Consider the following 20,856-nt stretch of genomic DNA (forward strand, 5'->3'; position numbering starts at 1 on the left):
GCTGCATGAAAAATGAACCAGCTCCAAGATCCATTGCTGCAGCATGTCCATGATCCATCATTAATAATGCAGCCACCACGGCGCTAATTCAAATCATTCCTGCAGTGTCTGAGTAACTATCTATGTACGCGTGTACGCGTAAAATATCTAAATAATGCTATGTTTGTTGGTGAAATGAAGGAATGTATGAAGCTTTGCGCTGCATAAATGATCGTTGAACTTGATTATGGATCTGAAATAAAAATTGAGTTCCCTAATTGTTATAAATATATGTACGCTGCATGTTGAGGTCTGTTATGACAAGTTAAAATTATTACTGATCTTATTGCATATAGATTTGGATTGAATGATTGAGTAGCTAGTACGTCCACGTATGAAGTGGTACTGGGATCTTTACTTTATTCGGAGTCCAAACAGTGAGCACAACCAACGAGAATACGTACTATATATGAGGGTCTTTATTTTTCAATTCCAAGGCCAGTTGGCCATGCATCGATCAAGAAGACTGAGGGCAATATTGGGCGTTGAAATTATGTTTGTCCAACGAGTTTTCTTAATTTCTTGTCCTAATTGCAAACACTCAAGAGAAGAGAAGATGATGGGGATTAAGCAGTGGTTTCGCCCGCCTTGTTTGGTTTGGGCATTCTTCTCTGCAGCTATGTCATCTGCCTGTCTAAATATAGTATGCCTAAGGAGGCCAAATAAAAGTAAGAAGGAATTAGGACTATTTAATTGTGTGTGACTGTGTCTGTTTTGTATGATTTACGGCTTTGAGCATGATTTAGAGTATGGAGTAGCGAATCTCGGTTACCGATATGCTAATATGTAAAGTCCAACAATTGAAAAGAAAACGGAACTCAGAAACGTTTCGAGAAGAACAAGATTCAATATTTGCAGATCTATATATATATATATATATATATATATATATATATATATACCTTGGTGTTTGTCATACCCTTATTTTTTATTTTTTTTACTTTTAGTAAATTAATATAGTGAAAACCTACTGAACTGGTTAACAGGTTACTCAATTAAATATCGACATGTGTCATTTTAAAAAATAAAATTTACCATCTTAACAACACACTCTTTCTTGATATGCAACATTGTTAAAAATCATGTAACAAGTATTGTCAAAATAATAAATTACACATAGTTGAACTACAATTACGACTTATGACAATAGTTGTTGTGGTTATTGTAATTGAGTGGTCAAAGATGTAAATATCATATTTGGACAACTTTTATCAAATTTAGAACCTTGATTATCAAGTGGAGAAGCTCCTTACAATACTGAGTTGTTACATATCTTTTGGTCTAATTTTAATTTTACCATGTTCACAACACAAATGTTGTCAGAATTGTAAAATGGTCGATAATCTTGTAAATGCTATAGTTTTTGAAGTAATTACTACAATCAGAACAAAAGTTACTGCTTTTACACCAATAGTTGCAAGTTATGGTAAAATATGTAGTCATTGAGTAATTATTCCATTAATGATAAAAATATAAAGATTTACCACTTTGACAACAAATTTGTTGTTGCACTTGTTAAATTGTCCATAAATTAGTACATTAGTTTAGGTTGAGTAATAACTATAAATAGGACAAAAGTTACCGCTTTTACATCAATTGTTGTGATTGTGGTAAAATGTGTAGTCATTGTAGTAATCATTTCATTAATGATAAAAACATAAAGATTTACCACTCTGACAACAAATTTGTTGTCATACTTGTTAAATTGTCTATAAATTAGTACATTAGTTTAGGTGAAGTAATTAATACAAATAGAACAAAAGTTACCGCTTTTACATCAAGTGTTGTGGGTTGTGATAAAATGTATAGTCATTGTAGTAATAATTTCACTAATGATAAAAACATAAATATTCATACATGTTCTATTTTATATAATATTTACCACTTTGAGGACTCATGTAACCACTTTGATGACACATGTGGTAATTAGAAAAAAAAAATCCGCATTAAAGTAAACAAGGTCTTGGTTAGAGAAAAGTAGGTTCTCATTTGAGTAATTAAGTCCTAAAAGTGGTAATTGTAATATGTTCTCATTAGAGAAAAGTAGATTCTCATTTGAGTAAATAAATCCTAAAGTAGGTTCTCATTTGACTACATTTGAAACAAATATTATTTATTTTTACACTAATTATTGTCGTTGTCGTAAAATTCATGTAAAAAGAATTATATTTAGTTAAGGAAACTACTAATGATATAATTAATTGGTAATAAAGATTACTTAACTAATACTAATTTTGCGAACTTAGGTTAGAAGGTTTTTGTTTTTAATAAGGAAAAAACGTAATTTTCAATTGTGTAATAGTCCATTAATAACAAGCATTAATTCACTAATAATAAAATTAATTAGTAATATAGACTATTTAACTAAAAATAATTCGGTGTACCTAGGATAGAAGGTTCTTTTAATTTTTTTTTTTAAAAGGAAAATCATAATTGTCAATTGTCAATTGATAATCAAACATTAATTGACTTTATTGTTTTCACAATCTTTATTGTTTTCAATTCAATTAGTAGTTTGTGTTACCAAAAAAATTAGAAAGGTTAAGGGCTAAACAAGTTACCAATTTGTTAAATATTTTGAACCATTGGATATATTACTAATTCAATGGTCCAAAATATTTAACAAAATGAGGGTATGGCAAACACCAAGGTACTCAAGAATTCTCCTATATATATATACCTGATTTAATTTAGAGTGAAAGTAAAACTGATAAGAGGTTATATCAATTTGGGGAGTTAGAGAATTCAGCAAAAGGAATAAATTGTGGTTGTGGGATACGAGGACTGATGAGGAGAAACCTTTTTTCTTTCGTTGGGGGCTAGATTGTCATGGCGCTCGAGTAAAGCCATAGCCTAAGTATGATGACGATTATTAATGCCGCGAAGAGCCAGTTTATATGCACAAGAATACTGGATGACTATGTTTTTACGTGCTTTAGTAAATAAATCATGTCCTAGTACGTTGACATGAAATAAAAGAACAATCGAAAAGTTGTATATATGTCAGGAGCTTGGATAATTGACCGTATATCAAGATACAATTATATTCTAGGTATAATAGCTACAATTATATTTTAGGTATAATAGCTAGGCAGGATTATATGTTTCGATTAAGCAAATGATTTTTGGGGTCTCTTGATCGATCATAAAGCTATCGACTAGTACTGAGTGCTTTTGCAAATCATTTTACCCTTGTCTCTCGTTCTATTTGCGGTGGGATGCAATTCCAACTTTTATTCTTCTTTTTGTGAAAACGTTTGTTTGGGTATGCCTTTAACTGTCCCTTGTTTATATTCATCCCCAGTAGTGAAATAAGGTAATCGCCACTCCTTCTTTTATATGTATAGATTAATAGAGTTTCATTGATATCATAGGACTCGGGTGGGAAAAGTTACGTACAGAAATTACTTTTGGATCTGTCAGACATACATGCGTCTGAAATATTTTGATACAGATAGAAAACTGATCATTCTCCAAGAAAGAAAAATGCTAAATTTTTTAAAAATATATTTCTGGCCTGTGTGTGACTAGCTAGCACCTCCTGTAGTGCAGTTACATATCCATTTTCACCGAGCTAGTTTCTCAATCATTTCTGTCTAGCTAATTTGCATGTCCATGGCTATGTCAAGAAGCGCTGCACTTGTTCTTGCAATAGCAGCACTACTTCTGTTGCTATCTTGGCATGATGTTGCAGCACGCGACATGGCTGGTCAAGTAGATAGAGCTGTGGTAGAATATTGTCTTGATGACTGCAATAACAATCTCATGACTCCAAGCACATATGGGTGCAAGCAAGGAGGACTTGGATCATCTACAGGTTTGAAGAAGTGCAGTGAGATACTGAGATCCAAGCCAAGTGCATAAAACTCTGCAAGGAACCAGTTTCACCATATGATGCTGTAGCACATCCATGATCGATCATTAACAATGCAGCCGCATCGCTAAATATTCAAGTCATTCCGGCAGAAACTGAGTATGTACCTAAGTACGGGCACGTACGATATCTAAATAAACATTATATATGTTCCTTGGTGAAATATATAAGAGAATGTTTGAAGCTTTGTGCTGCATAAATGATCGATGAACTTGATTAATGTTGATCTGAAATCAAAATAGATCGAGTTCCAGGATTGCTATAAATATTATGTTCAAGTCGGTCATGATCGACAAGTTAAAATTATTACATTGCGTATAGCTATGAAATGAATAATTCAGTAGTACGTCCACATATATACGGAGTGGAATTAATGGGATCTCTTCCTTCCAATTCCAAACAATGAGTACAACCCAACGAGAAAACGAACTATGATGGGTCATGAATTAATGGTTAATGTTTTGTTGGAATTAGGTCATTATCATACATTTATACATTATGGTGATTTAGTTTTAATCAGATGGACTTGGTTGGTCATGCAATGATGCAAATTAATATTTATGGAAATGGTAATTAGTATATAAAGGAGGCTTTTATCAAAAATAGCACCCGATTGACTAGAAATTTTGAACTTATGAAAATTGGCTGCAAATTTTCATTGTTCTTATTACTAAGTGAGTGTTACTTTTGTGCATAACTTTGTGTCAAATTTTATAAAATTCGCATGAGAATCAAATAACCGCCCTTACCATTTCAATATTATTATTTCCTTGGCATTTTTGTTTTAAAGAAATGATCTCTCATTCGATTTTCGTATTCGTGAGCGAAAATATTCAGAAAATAGATAAAGAGAAATACTGAGAAGAGATTAGTTTTGGATAAGTTAAGTCGAGAATTTGGAAAATGAAAGAAAGAGAATATTATTTTGGGAAGTGAGGTGAAGCCTTTTTTTGGTTGGGGGCTAGATTATCATGGTCCTTGATCGAGTAAAGCCAAAGCCTAAGTTTGACGACAATCGAAAAAACGATACAAGGTTTTTATCTTTTATGCCGTTTACTGCTTGGTAGCATTAAGACAAAGCATCATTGTATTAATTACAACATGGTCAATGGCGTTTCAGACATGGAATCAAGGCTAGGGGTATAATTACAGTTAATTAGTTTCTTTTTACATGTAACATTCAACCACATTTATAGACAAAGAAACGTTTAATATATATATATGACATTTAATTGATCTCTTTCTAGTAGTGGTATATATACGATATTCTCAAGTCTCAACGAGCTAGGTTTTACAACTTTAATTAATTTGCATATCCATGGCAAGGTCAAGAACTAAAGCGCTTAGTCTTCTGTTAGCAGCTCTACTGGTGTCGCTATCCTGCCCTGAGGTAGCACGCGTCAACGGCAAAAGAGATGGAGCCACGGTGAAATGTCTCAAGGCTTGCGATTCCAACGTCATTATACCGTGCACTAATCGGTGTTCTAACGGTGGAAGACAGCAAATACCAGATGCATGTTGGCAGGAATGCGTCAAGGTCCAAGCCCAGTGTACACACCGCTGCTATGGCCTACTGTAGCACTTCCATAGTCGATGGTTGATAAAACTGCAGGCATATGATGAGATGAGAGGGATTATCATACACGCGTACATTTTCTTAATTCATTCCTGCAGTTTGTGTCAGAGTGAATGATCGATCTAAATAACATTATTTTTATTTAGTGAAATAAAAGAATGGTTTAAGCTTTGTGCTGCATAAACCATGCTTGAACTCAGTTAATTAGTTGATCTCAATTGAACTCTGTTATGTAACTACTGATCTGATTTGCAAGGCTATTAATAAAATGCATTAGTAGTATTTGTATAGCCATCGTATAACACAAACTGTATACAGAATTAATTAATGCAAGCCGCCTTCTATCAAAAATGCCTCTCTTTTAGTTCACAATAACCTACACCTCCACCGGTGTAGTATAGCTCCGGTTCCCCTGGGCGGTCATGGTTGTGTACAATAATATCTTGAACCTATCATATGTCATATAATTTTATTTTTGAACCTGGTCAAGTGTAAAATAGACCAAATTAAGAGGCTGGTCCACTAATTGCTGTGACGACTAGTAACGGATAATTTTTTTTTTGAAAGGAAGTAACGGATAATTAGGCTGAGTTTGGCTCCGAGGTTAGTGCAGCTTAAGCTGCTTATTCCATAATTTAAGTTGGATAGGTGTTTGGTAAGACCAGATGTTGTGGATTATAACTCAATCTCCCACTTCCCAATGCTATAATCTACAAGTTGCGAAAGTGATGCTTCTGATTTCAGAATCTGAGACTATTTATTGGCTTTACCTATATTGCCCTCATCTAATTTGCTATATTACCTGATATCATCAGTTTTTACACGCTCTCAACTCACAAACTTCATTCTAGACTTTCAGAAAACTGATCGACGTCAAACAGAGCTCTCGTTTCTCTCCATCTACATATCTGCAACAAATCACTCATTACAATCTTATTTGGTAAGGCTATATGGTTAGTGGAATTCATATGTGTGAAAAGTCAGTAGCTTGAATTGGGAATGCATGTTTCTGACTTTTTGATTTGGGGTTCTATCTCTGATTCTTGTTTATCTTCTGTAGTATTTTGGGTTTCATCATCCTATCTAGGTTATTGTCTACATGATGAATAAATTATTACGGGTTCTCCAAATTTAGATTAGGGTTTTAGATTAAAGCTTTGAAAACAGAGATTTTGTTTAGAAGTTTTGATGAAAACAATGATCACACAGGTAACTGATTCGAGGAAGAGGGACTACTCTATTGCAATTAGAAGAAGGTTGTATCTACTTCCTTATAACCTAGCAAAGGTAAGTACGATCTGCATGTAGTTAATTGCGTTTGCTGAATCTCTTCTAATACTTTGAAATATGGGTTTAATGTTTGTGGATTCATGATCATATTGACTCTTTCTGTGTGTTTAGAGAACAATTTATACATCACACTAGAATTATGTTAACACCCGACTATCATAAATTGCTTTAGCTTTTAGAGATCAACATAAATATTATAGTAAATAGATTGGATATTGATATTGTTGGAAGTAGACTAGCAGAAATTTGATATTTTAAATAAATTAGATCTTTTTTTTTTGTCTGAATAAATTGGATCAGATATTGATATCGTTGGAAGTAGACTAGCAATGGTACTAAATTACAATAACATGGTAGAAACTATGCAATGAGAATGTGTCCTCAAATTTGATTATAGTGGTATCAAGTTTGGGGCAGAGCATGACTCCTATTTTTGGTGGGAAGTCATACTTGGATATGTGGTTGAATCTTACAGGAAGTATTTGAGTGCCTTTGTTTTGATGGACATTGCTTAGTTATGTGTGAAGCAAATGTGGATGCAATATTAACAATGAAACATTATATGGCAGCAAGTAGGGAAGCAAGTAGCATACTAAAGTAAAGATTCTATCTTTGCTGTGTAAAGATTACAAAACAATCTTTGCATTCCCAATTCTAAATATATATATATATATATATATATATATATATATATAGCAGCTAGTAGCATATAAGAAACTCAGAAGTGGACATAATAGTAACAGATGAACAAGTAAAAAGAACTCTGCACAAATAAGCATCTTAGCAAAATATTTAAACTATGAGAACATTATAGGCAACTCCTTGCTGTTCTGCTCTTGTTTTTTTTCCATGGTTATTGGCCTTTGTTTTTCTTTGTGCTTTCCTTCTTCTTAGGTGACATGAGGGACCTTCGATTACCTATTTGTAATAGATTTTGGAATGATGATTTAAACACAGATGGCAAACAAGAGTGGAATACAGGAAAAAGGAAAGGCTACTTGGACTGATCATAATGTAGATGTCTTTTGTGACCTTTGTATCAAGGAGATTGAGAAAGGAAGTCGTCCAAGTACTCACCTCACACCAAAAGGTTATGAAAATTTGGGCATTAACTTCGCTAAAGAGACGGGACTTCAATATACTAAATCTCAATTCAAAAATAAGTGGGATTTATTAAGAGATCAATGGAAATTGTGGAAAGAACTAATTAGGAAGGAGACTGGTTTGGGGTGGAACCCCAAACTGAAAACTGTAAATGCACCTGATGAATGGTGGTGTAGTAAAATTCAGGTTTGTAATCTTCTAATTAGTTTTTAATGTGGCATTTTGTTAATTTACAATGAACTTATTTCAACAGTCATCTTTTTTAAAATGTAGGACAATCCTGAATATGCCAAATTGCGTAAAAAGGGAATTAACCCTGAATTGGAAGAGAAGCTAGATATGATGTTCCAACAAGTTACTGCAAGTGGTGTTCATGCTTGGGCACCATCATCTGGTGTACTTCCACCTGATGATATAGAAGTTAACAATGTTGCAGTTCCATTAGATAGTGATGATGATTTGGCATGTCCCATTAAAGTCATTGCCAGTTCTTTAGGTAAGAGGAAAAGGACACCAACAAAACAAGTTAATGCAGGTACTGAGAAAAATAATAAAGCCAAAGGTATAGGATCAAGAAAGATTGGAGGTGCAGCTAAGTTAGTAATACAAATTGATCGGATGGTGGAATCAATTCAAACTAGGAGCGCTGTGACTTCAGTAATGAATAAATGTGTGTTGGGGACTTCTATTGCTGAAGTGATGAAATCAGTTTCATCTTTACTCGGGGCAGAACCAGGTAGTCCTTTGTGGTTTTTTGCAACTCAGTTATTTCTCAATGAAGAAAAGAGAGAGATGTTTGTCACCATAGAAGATGCAGATATCAAGATTCAGTGGCTTTATTATGAAATGGGAACTAGTGGAAAATAATAGGACTAAGAAGCTACTAGGAAGAAGCTAGCTATTTTGATTTTGAAACTGGTTTACTTGTGAAGCTTGGACAAGTACCATGTTCTGCTAGTATTTGGATAAACTATTGTATATATGTTCTATTCTCAGTTGGATATTTAACTTGGAATGTTACTTTGCACTGGTAATCATATATTTGGTTGATGAACTTTTCTGGTTTTACTTCTCATTTGTTAATTAATTCTCATTTATATCTGGTTTGTTTATCCTTGATTGTATTAAGATAAATTGAATGTATGAAATGATGAATTGCAGGTTTACTTGATTGTTTTCAGAATATGGACATTATAGATGAGGAGGAGTTTCCCTTCTACCAAGATGTATGTTTGTTGCTACGCACAGTTGAATATTACCATGACACATATCTTGTTAAAACTCCATGCATGAATTCTGACCAAACAGCAAATAGATGGATAATGGAATTACTAGCAGGACATGAAAGTCGTTGTTATAGAATGTTTAGAATGGAAAAACATGTTTTTCTCAGATTATGTAATGATTTACTAGATAACTATGGCTTGACTGGTTCAAAGAACATATGTGCTGCTGAGATAGTGGGAATGTTCGTGCACATGTTAGGACATGGTGTTGGGAATAGGTTAGCCCAAGAACGATTCCAACGTTCTGGAGAGACTGTGAGTAGATACTTTAGTATTGTCCTAGACAGTGTATGTCAAATGGCTATTGATGTTATAAAGCCGCCGGATCCTGAGTTCAATGAAATTCCTGAGGAAATATCAAGAGATACAAGATATATGCCTCATTTTAAGGTAAATTTAATTGGCTTTTTTTTTTTTGCTCTTATTTATTGCAGATCTTGATTTTGTTGATGGCATTTAGTCATTTTAATCCCATATTATTTGCAGAATTGTATAGGGGCTATTGATGGTGTACATGTGTATGCCTCAATACCTCCTCGAGATCAAATACCATATATTGGAAGGAAAGGCATATCGACTCAAAATATAATGGCGGTGTGTAATTTTGACATGCAATTCACTTTTGCATGTGCCGGGTGGGAAGGAACTGCACATGATACAAGGATATTTCTCTCACCTATAAGGAATGTTGCTCTGAAGTTTCCTAAGCCTCCCAATGGTAATGATTGAAATTATGCAATTTCCAAACTGAAAAACAAGAAATTAAATTATCATAATTTTTATTTTGACAGGGAAATATTATCTTGTGGATGCTGGTTACCCACAAATGAAGGGATATCTAGGACCTTATAGAGGTGGTGTGAGGTATCATCTTCCACAATTTCGGAACGGCGGTGAACCTACCGGTTCTAAAGAGGTATTTAACCATATGCACTCATCTCTTAGGAGCGTCATTGAACGTACTTTTGGAGCATGGAAAAAAAATTTTAAGATTTTAAAAGACATGCCTAGTTATCCATTCATTACACAAGTCAAAATAATTATTGCGACAATGACGCTTCATAACTATGTAAGAAAGCATAGTCGACATGATATTCATTTCAATAATAGAAATAATGTCCAAAATGAGATGGATATGGGGGGAATGCACAAGAAGAACATGGTATAAACTACAATCTCGGGGCACAAGAAATGGATATAGTGAGAAATGATATTGCTGCAAGTTTAATGAATGCTCGCTCACCATAGAAGATCCATTTGATATTTTCATATGATGATGTGTTGATATCAAGAACTCTTCCACCTTACCAATCTCGTTGGTGATCAAGAAATGGGAGTGATTTTTGTTGGCTCCATTTTGATTCTCTCCTTTCCATTGGAGATTGAATTTTTGATGTATATATTTTGGTAATGGAAGTAAACTGATGTGCTAAAGGTTTTGTATCCCATAAACATCAAATGAACTATGTTTGTGCATCCTCTACTATCTATGCATAAGCAAATAGCTCATTTACATATTAGCTATCTTAATTGTTTGATTGGAAACAATACTTTTACGCGGACCTTCCAAAGGGGTACCAAATATCCCACTTTAATGTTCCAATTGTAACCGGTGGCTACATTGATTTGGACATTCTAGTAGAGTTTGGTGGTGGGCATAAGAAGTTTGGCATTACAAGACTTCACATGGAAGAGGATGCAAGGAAGCTTATTGATTCAGTCGACGGAAGTTACTCAGAGGAAAGAACCCATATCTCCTTGCAATAATATAGTTAGAACATGAAATATAATGTCAAAGACACTGGAAGATGATTACACACACATGTAGGATAAATAAATGAGTAGAGTATATAGAGATAATAAATGTTATTATAAAGATCATAAGTGTTATTATTTTTAAAAATATATAAATAACATCATTTTAACTTCATGACCTTTTTGGTCATTTTCTAAACTCACAGCACTTTTATACTAAAGTTTAGCAAACACTTAAACACTGCTTTTGTACTCACAGCACTTTTAAAAGCACAGTTTACCAAACACCCAGCTGATTATACTCACAGTACAGCTAAAGCTACTTTTAAATTAATCACCTCGGGGCCAAACTCGCCCTTAGTAGCGGATGGATTTGTTTATGTAAATGGAATATCGATACACACGCCCACCAGCTAATTAAATATTAATGGTCTGAATTTTCAAGGCCATGCAAATCAACAATCAAAGAAATTACTGACTACTAAACCGCTCAAAAAAAAAATCGCTCAACGGAAAATAAAATAAAATTGTGAAGCCACATATAAGATAAATTTATGGAAATAAATAAATAAAACAAGAGAATGAGGAAATTTAGTTCTACAACCTTAATTAAAATTCCAGTAACCATAAGGTATGAAAAGTGAAAACTAAGTCGAGGAATCCCGGCCCTTAGTTAAGCACGATTGAAAAAGTCTTTATGATTTTTTTAATTATTTACAAATTTTAATATTTTTTAAAGGGACAATGATAAAAGAGGTCATTTTAAAGTACCTAATGATAATCCAGATACCACAAATATCCCCATGATAATTAAGGTCACCTAATAACTACCTACCACTAGAGTTAAACTTAATTACAAAAACTGCCACTGGCAACTCTCCCTCCCTCCCTCCCTCCCGTTAACTAAGCCCTTCTGAAACCTTATCCGAATATCCCTATCTCTTGTAGCATGTCGATTTCTGGGACTTGCTTCAGAGTTCCACGCGCCATCTTCGTCAACCGAGAGCCCATTGTTATTGACAAGGTCCGCACCGAAACTTCGCCCCGAGCAGCTCATTTCCTGCAAGGAGGACGCCGCTAACAACTTCTCCCGTGGCCATACACCACCGGCAAAGAGATCGTCGATCTCTGCTTGGATCGGATCCGGAAGCTCGACGACAACTGCACTGGGCTTCAGGGATTTCTGGTCTTCAATGTCGTCGGTGGTGATACCGGGTCGGGTCTAGGGTCGCTTCTGCTGGAGGCTGGAGCGTCTTTCTGTGGACTATGGGAAAACGTCCGAGCTCAGATTCACGGTGTATCCTTTTCCTCAGGTTTCTACGTCTGTTGTAGAGCCCTGTAACAGTGTCGTCCCCACTCATTCTCTGCTTGAGCACACCGATGCGTCTGTTTTGCTTGATAATGAGGCCATCTACGACATCTATCGTCGATCTCTGGACATTGAGCATCCCACTTACACCGATCTCAATCGCCTCATCTCTCAGGTACTATATCGAACACTTGTTATGCATAACTGATATTGATGTGATTTGAATATTGTGAGTTATTATATGATGGATTTGAATCTTGTTATTGAGGTATAGTGATCTGCCAATTATGAAGCCACGGTTTAACATGAATCAATTAATAATGTTAGTGAGGTATGGTGATCTGCCAATTATGAAGCCACAATTAGTTTGTGTGGTTTAGAATTTAGTTTCAGCTGTGAATTACTGTGGTTAGTTTTGATAGAGTGGTATGCATTTTGAATGTGCAAAATGTTAACTAAGGAGGTAAAGGATCTTAACTAATCTGTGGTTGGTTGCTACTTGTTATGCAAATGAAGAGGAGGATGAATTCGGCAATGCGAAGCTGAAAGTGACACGGTAGCAGGCAGGGGAGGAAGCAACCATGCATGTCCTTCGCAAGCGCGCTCAGGACTATGACCACGACGACTCTCTTATTGAGATCAACCCTCAGCTCCGCTACAGCTTCCACTGTAACTATCAGGTACTTCCTCTTTTAACTTTACCCCTCAATTTCTTTGGAATTACCAATTAAGTGTATCTAGGCTTGTCTGTTTTGCTCGTTATAGAATACAAGTGTTGTAGTTGTAGAGGAAAAATGAAAATTCTCTCAGAGAGTTGTAATCAAATTTCACATGTTTGGTCCTTTGGTGGAACTTCCACCAAATTGGAAGGGTTAATTTCAGACCACAAGGCTGCTAGTGGATTGTGCAGAAACAAGTGAATATCAGTGAAGATTTTATGCCAAAAATTGATTCTCTGCTTCACAGGAAGACTTGGCTATAGTTGGCTAATTTTTACTACTCCAAGGGACCAGGTTAGGACCAAGAGACATTCAATGTCCACTAGTAGAATGTCTGTCTATATGGCCCTGTCTAGAATGAGATATCCTTTAGTGAACCTCATCCCATTTTACTGTGCCTTTGATATACTTGAGATATCTTTTCACTCTAGTCATATTAGAGGCTTAGGAGAGTGCATAAATTGACAGCAATGATCTTTATGTTTCTGCAGGAATAGATAAAATTACATATGAGGGATATGTGTTTTTATTATACGCTGCTTTCATGTGTTTGTTTGTCAATTATTTTACAGAGATGGTATTGGATTGTCCGAGAACTGTATGCAATTTATAAATTTTCTGTTACAATGGGGGTTCTACAGACCTATCTTGGTATTAGGCATCTCATACTATTAAATTAGTCATCATTAATGCCCTAGTGCCCTACCAATGCAATACTTTTAGAGGCTCCACAGCAAACAAGAAAGCATTGTTCTCCATGGAACTAGATTTCTTCCACAACCTAGCCTATTGCTCGAGCTAGCGATAGATTATTGAACAATGTATTACTTCAATCAAACCAAATAGGCATTTCTTACAGTATCTACTGCATTATACTTTTAAGAAAAAGTTGGTTTTGTTGTGTGATCTTCTGTCCTATATCCTGGAGAGCAATGATGTTGTATAAGATCTCTGTTGACGACACTTGATTATAACTTGCACCAAGCTTATAGTTTCATTTCTTTATGGTCTACATGTATAGATTTTTTGCATCAGTTGATATACTGATCAACTCTGTATCTGTCTTTATATAACGAAAGCTAACATTTCAATCACACGTTGATAGGAACTATTATGGTTTTTAGATGGTTAATTGAATGCTGCAATTCTGTATTTTGTTTTTATAGAAGATCATTAACTTGTAGATGGTACAGTTCAGGTTTTAATTGATCTATGTTGGGTTTTTGCAGGGGACGATTACAAGATTAAAGTTTGGAACTACAAGATGCATAGATGTCTTTTTACTCTTCTCGGGCATCTAGATTATATTCGTCCCGTGCAATCTGACTTTTTTTTATGCTTGAAGCTTTGTTGAAAGATTTGTACAATGTTGTAAGTTTTATAATGGTCTATGCTACATGTGCTCTATGCACTATAGTCATTCTCATTAAGGTTTATGAACCATTCGTTTGAAGGCAATGATTTCTTATTCTTGGTCCCCATACGGAGGATTTCTTAATCTTTACAAGCAATATGCCTTTTAATTTACTGATGATAGCTTTCTTATAGGTTATGCCACTGTAATACACGTCACTGACTAAGTCACTAACCAAGTCATAATGCATGTTGACCACGTCACTGTTATACACATATTACTAACCAAGTCACTGGCCAATAAAGTCATTGGCCAAGCCAAATACCTAGTTAGTGAGGTCATTGGCCAAATCATTATTAACCTAAAGTCACTGTCAGTGACTTGGCTACTGACAGTTACTTGGTTAGTGACATGGTCAGTTACTTAGTTAGTGACATGGTCAGTTACTTAATTAGTGACATGTGATTAACAGTGACTTGGCTATTAACTTGTGACTTGGCTACTGACAATTACTTGATTAGTGACATGGTCAATTACTTAGTTAGTGACATGTGATTAACAGTGACTTGGTTATTAACTTGTGACTTGGCTACTGACAGTTACTTGGTTAGTGACATGGTCAGTTACTTAGTTAGTGACATGGTCAGTTATTTGGTTAGTGACATGTGATTAACAGTGACTTGGCTAGTGACATGGTCAGTTACTTAGTTAGTGACATGTGATTAACAGTGACTTGGCTATTAACTTGTGACTTGGCTATTGACATGGTCAGTTACTTGGTTAGTGACATGGTCAGTTACTTGGTTAGTGACGTGATTAACAGTGACTTGGCTATTAACTTGTGACTTGGCTACTGACAGTTACTTGGTTAGTGACATGGTCAGTTACTTGGTTAGTGACATGTGATTAACAGTGACTTGGCTATTAACTTGTGACTTGGTGTTAGGGGCCGCACTTGTAATGCCGCAAGCAACCTTGTCCAGGGTCATTAGTCAAACTTTTGGTTGGTTTGCTTGCATGCTAGGGATATTTTGGTAATTTACAAATTATGTAATTTATTTTATTTTAGCAATTAGTCTCCTTGGCCTTTTTCATGTTTCCTCCTGCCAGGTTCATGTAAGGCCAATATGCTTTATGGGGAGGAGTTCCTAGTCGGCATAGTTTGGACTAGTGAACTAGTATAGGTAAGCACATGTACTTTTGCCTCCCTTGCCATCTTACCATCAATAAAAAAGGAATTATTCAATCATCTGTGTCTCGTGAGATTGCCCTTTGATCTTTCCTTTCGATTATTCATTGTTCTTCGTGGTTGCCCAACGTTTATATAATTGTGTTCTTGCGTGTTGCTAGCACTATTTTAATATCGTGTGGCTTTCATTGTTCCTTGCAAGGTACTCACTTGGCTGACTTGCTTGCTAGCAGGTGCCACACGGTCCGCTTTGCGCATTGCAAAGTTTAGCCCGTGACAGTTGGTATCAGAGCCAGGTTGGCTCAAGAAGCTCACTACGATGACAGGCAAGATGACAAACCAACAAAGATTCGATTGGTATGACCAGCAACTCGGAGAACTTGCGGGGGTGCCCAACAGGTCGATTGATATCACCAATGTGTTGGACCGCGTCGACCTAGATGGGTTGGCGGAGCGGATGATAGAGGTGGAGAGCCTAAAGGACCGAGTTGTGGCCCTTGAAAAATGTAAAGCTCGAGGAAGTGGAAGGGAGACAAATGAGGAAGAAACTCCCGTTCCGAACGAGCAAATGGGGGCAATGAGTGATGCCTTTGACACACTCCAGGTGACGGTGGACAATATGGCAGAAGATGTCTGAGCCACCATTGATGCATTCAGGAACGAGCTGGTGGAGATGAGTACCAAGCTCAACCTGACCATCCGTGCGATGGGAAATCAACCTATGACGAACTACAGGAAGGTAAAGATTCCGGAACCTCAAGCATTTGGAGGGGCGCGAGATGCAAAGGAGCTTGAGAATTACTTATTTGATATGGAACAATACTTCCGAGCAGTGAAGCCAGACTCGGAAGAGGTGAAGGTGAACATGGCAACAATGTATTTGTCGGGAGATGCAAAACTATGGTGGAGAACCAAGTATAATGACATCCAAAGGGGAGTATGCACCATTGACACTTGGGAAGACCTTAAGAAGGAGCTCAAAACTCAGTTCTTCACCGAGAATGTGGAATACATTGCCAGACGGCAACTAAGGGAGCTCAAGCACACCAACAACATCCGAGACTTTGTGAACAAGTTCTCTTTGCTCATGCTTGACATCCTGGATATGTCAGAGAAGGATCGGCTATTCTATTTCCTTGAAGGCTTAAATCCATGGGCAAGGACAGAACTTTAGCGGTAGAGGGTCCAAGATTTGGCCTCCGCACAAGCTACTGCTGAAAGGTTGACGGACTACACATTCGAAGAGAACTCTTCTAAGAAGACTCAGCCATTTTCGAATGCGAATGTCAACAGAAATGTAAGGCCCGGGCCCAGTAGAAGTGGGGGAGTGGAGTCCATATTTTCCAACTCAGGAGGAGGGGACAGGAGAACAGTGAACGCCAGGGACACGGCAACGTCCAAGCTTGTTGCCTCGACAGGGGTCTTCACCCCTTGACCTTTTAATCCCTCGGGCTATGCTCCAAAACCACTAGCATGCTTCTTATGTAGAGAACCTCATAGAGTGAATGAATGCCCTTATAAGACTGCTATCTCTGCTCTACAGGCTCATATTCAATCGAAGGAAATAGAGGATTAGCAAGAGCCGGAGGAGGAACCTGGTCACATGGGAGCTTTGAGATTCTTGGGTGTGGTGGAGAAAAAACCACGATCACTTAAGGAAGTCCCAAGCTAAAGGCTTGATGTTAGTAGATGGTAGTATTAATGGGAAAGGAGCCAAGAGCGTGATGGTTGACACAGGGGCCACTCACAACTTTGTGTCAAAAGCTGAAGCTCGGAGGTTGGGGTTGAAGTTGGAGAAGGAAGTGGGCCGCATGAAAGCTGTGAACTCAAAGGCCTCACCCACAACAGGCCTATCTCGAGGGGTATCACTCAAGTTGGGTCACTGGTAAGGGAAGACTGACCTCGTAGTTGCTCAGATGGACGACTTTGATGTCATATTAGGAATGGAGTTCTTGTTGACGAACAAAGCCATTCCCATTCCTAGTGCCCAACACTTGCTCATTATGGGAGAAAGGCCGTGTGTGGTTCTCGCAAGAATCGAACAACCAAGTGAACTCCACCTCTTGTCCGCCCTCCAGTTCAAGAAAGGCGTGAAGCGTGATGAGCCTACCTATGTAGCAATTCCCATGATAAGGGATGAGATTAAAGGAGAAATGATTCCGAAGGAGATTGAGGGGGTCTTGGAGAGCTATGTAGATGTGATGCCTCCCAAATTTCCCAAGGAATTACCCCTGAGAAGGAGTGTGGACCATGAGATTGAACTGCTTCCGGGGGCCAAACCGCCTGCAAAGGCGCCTTACAGAATGGCTCCCCCAGAACTAGCGAAACTTCGAAAGCAGCTTGAGAACCTGCTCAAGGCAGGATTCATTAGGCCATCTAAAGCCCCCTTTGGTGTGCCAGTGTTGTTTCAAAAGAAGCACGATGGAAGTTGGAGACTATGTGTGGACTATCGGGCTCTCAACAAAGTCACGGTGCGCAACAAGTACCCGATCCCTCTGATTGCGGATCTGTTTGACCAACTCAGTGGTGCCAAGTATTTTACAAAGCTAGACCTCCGCTCGGGGTACTATCAAGTCCGTATTGCAGAAGGAGATGAACCCAAGACAACGTGCGTCACCCGTTATGGCGCCTTTGAGTTCTTGGTGATGCCGTTCGGGTTGACCAATGCGCTAGCCACATTCTGCATTTTGATGAACCAAGTCTTCCACGAGTACTTAGATAAGTTCGTGGTAGTCTGTCTGGATTGGGTCTCCAAGAACATGATGTGGTGGTAGTCACCTCCTTTTCCTTGCTCCAAGCTCTTGATATTGGTAAGAATAGTGAAATTTGGGATCTCTAAGATGAGTTGTGGTGTTAAGTGGTGGAGGAAATGGAGGTTGTAGTAGAGGAAAATGGAGGTTTTAGAGGTGGAGATGGTGGTTTTAGTGGTGGAAATGGTGGTCTCTTCTCTAGAGAGAAAATGGATCTTGGATAGGATGAAGATGATTGAATGGAGTCAAGAATTGCTGAATAATTGGTCTTTGGCTTCTTTTTTATCAGCTAGGTGTGTCATCTTTGGTCCCCAATTGTGCAAGAGATGCTCTTACACCATTGTCCCCCAAATGGTCCCAAATTGGTAAGATGATAAAATGACAAGATGTAGGGAGATATTTGATTCAAGTGATGGGAGATTCTCACCACCATGGTCCTCCTTTGCTGGAGAAAAGACCATCCATGAGTGGAGGCTCGCCGGAAAAGTTTGCCCGAAAAGTCGCAGGAAAAGTCGATTTGCAATTTTCTTCCAATCTCCATGTCTTCTTCCCCTAGCTTCAAATCTCCACATTTCAAGCCTCAAATAGTCATTTTATTCTCAATGTAAGGTTTCCTACAAATAAAAAGAAATGGATTAAAAAGGGTAAAATAGCATGAAAGACAAATCAATTTTCATAATTATGGGGCACAATTGCATAAGTAATTTGTGACTCAACAACTGCGTTCCTTCTCCCCATCCCAAAACGATGTAAGTCTTTTGGAAGGTTTTGCTGATACTAGGTACCTCTCTGACCCACACAAAGGTCATTCCCAAACTGGTTATGTATTCACCATGGGAAAGACCGCGATATCTTGGAGGTCTACAAAACAGACCTTAGTCGCTACCTCTTCGAATCATGCAGAAATTATTGCTCTTCACGAGGCAGTTTGTGAATGTATATGGGTTCGATCCATAATTACGCATGTTCGAAGTAATTGTGGTCTGAAGTCTACCACAGATGAGCCAAAGAGCATTTATGAGGATAATGCTGCTTGCATTGAACAAATAAAGCAAGGCTACATCAAAGGTGACAACATCAAGCACATATCGCCTAAATTCTTCTACAATCAGCAACAACAGAAGCTCCTTAAGATCAAAGTAAACCAGGTTCGATCTGAGAACAATGTGGCAGACTTGTTTACTAAGTCATTGCCCAAATCCATGTTCGAGAAACATTTGGCAAGAATTGGCTTGCCGAAATTATCCAAACTCCCATGATCGTAGTCATCAGGGGGAGGTGCAGACATCAGGGGAGATGTCTACATGTTCATCTCGGAACGTGAAGGGTGTGTTGTACTATTTTTCTCCTTCGACCGAGGTTATTTTTGTCCCACAGGGTTTTTGTTACTCGGCAAGGTTTTTTACCAGGCAACGAGAGGAGCACCATGTTTGGGCGACACAAGGGGGAGTGTTCAAGTGATTCAATTTTGTGTCCGGCCCAAACTCTAGGTTACTTAACTTAGTGGTAATAGGGTTTAAGTAGAAGAATCTAGAGATTCCTATTCAATGTATGATTACATTTCCTTGTATGATTCAGATTCTATGCATTGTAATCCTCTATATAAAGAGACACAAATTATCAATGAGAATACACAGCGATTTTCTCTTAATTTCCATTTCTCTAAAACAGAATTCTTATTATAGAAGCAGTATTAGAAGAAAGACGAGGGTTACAGGCTACTTTTATGGAATCTTGCAAAGGAATGGTGTGGATGGTGATGGTATGATCCGCTCCGTCTATTCATAATTTGTTGTAGAAAAACTAATTGTGGAAATGTTTGTGCTAAACAGAATTTCATTACTGTTTTCTTCTCTAGGTGAAACTCAGCAGTAGACATTGACATCAGGTTATATGATATTGGCATAGATCGATAAAGATGGTAACACAGTAGTAGACATTGACATCAGGTTCTGTGCATAAAATTTTCTCTACGTAGCAGGCGGCAGTATATGATATTGGCATAGATAAAGATGGTAACACAGTAATACCATAATAGACAGTATGGAGTACGATATGATATCTAACTCCATGCCTGTTAGATCTAAGTTTCCATATGGTTGTGCATAATAAAGGGCACCAGTTCTGTCTCATTTTTTGATTACTCTGCATCCACAGTATAGTTTTTCATATTAAGCATCGTAAACCCTTTCAAAAGCATAGTTTTTACTTGAAGATTATAAAGCTTTCCTATAAAGCATGTGTGCACGCAGAGGTCTACCCTACCGATGCCCACATACAGGGATGTCAACGGGACTGACCGGGGTTGGGTTTGTCCATATATATCCATATGATCGTATATTAATATGCCTGTTATCCTTCTGTGCATTTAGTAATTAGCATGCATTTTGTTTCTGACTTTCTGTCATGAACATCTTCTATCCATCAATATTCAGTGATCATTATCTGGTCTTGTTAACTTGTATGTACGATATCAAAAGCAATGGACTGATGGAGACGTGCATAACCTAGCCAGTTCTATTCATGTATAATTAAGCTCCCAAGAATTGAAATGGAAAGAAAAATTAAAAGGAAAATGGTCTGTACGGTACCCCGCCTTTGGCTCCTTATA

At 37.3% G+C, this 20,856-nt stretch overlaps 1 protein-coding gene and 1 pseudogene across 1 annotated transcript; both read left to right on the forward strand.

Moving 5' to 3' along the window:
• The first annotated feature begins 5,231 nt into the window (after window positions 1–5,231).
• LOC112196845 (L10-interacting MYB domain-containing protein-like) lies at window positions 5,232–8,921 on the forward strand. Its single transcript, XM_040518798.1, has 5 exons — window positions 5,232–5,463; window positions 6,242–6,429; window positions 6,699–6,776; window positions 7,737–8,069; window positions 8,157–8,921. The coding sequence occupies exons 1-5, from the start codon at window positions 5,232–5,234 to the stop codon at window positions 8,748–8,750; spliced, it is 1,425 nt and encodes a 474-aa protein (XP_040374732.1). The 3' UTR covers window positions 8,751–8,921.
• An 836-nt stretch (window positions 8,922–9,757) lies between these two features.
• Window positions 9,758–13,449, forward strand: LOC112199554 (annotated as a pseudogene).
• The last annotated feature ends 7,407 nt before the right edge of the window (window positions 13,450–20,856 follow it).

The sequence above is a fragment of the Rosa chinensis genome, chromosome 4, assembly GCF_002994745.2.
Source record: "Rosa chinensis cultivar Old Blush chromosome 4, RchiOBHm-V2, whole genome shotgun sequence".
NCBI lineage: Eukaryota > Viridiplantae > Streptophyta > Magnoliopsida > Rosales > Rosaceae > Rosa > Rosa chinensis.

Excerpts from the sequence above, each read along its gene's own strand:
- LOC112196845 (XM_040518798.1), top strand. The coding sequence starts at position 5,232 with ATGGCAAGGTCAAGAACTAAAGCGCTTAGTCTTCTGTTAGCAGCTCTA. Across the intron at positions 6,430-6,698 it reads ACTCATTACAATCTTATTTG|GTAACTGATTCGAGGAAGAG; the intron begins GTAAGGCTATAT and ends ATGATCACACAG. Across the intron at positions 8,070-8,156 it reads GGTGGTGTAGTAAAATTCAG|GACAATCCTGAATATGCCAA; the intron begins GTTTGTAATCTT and ends TTTAAAATGTAG.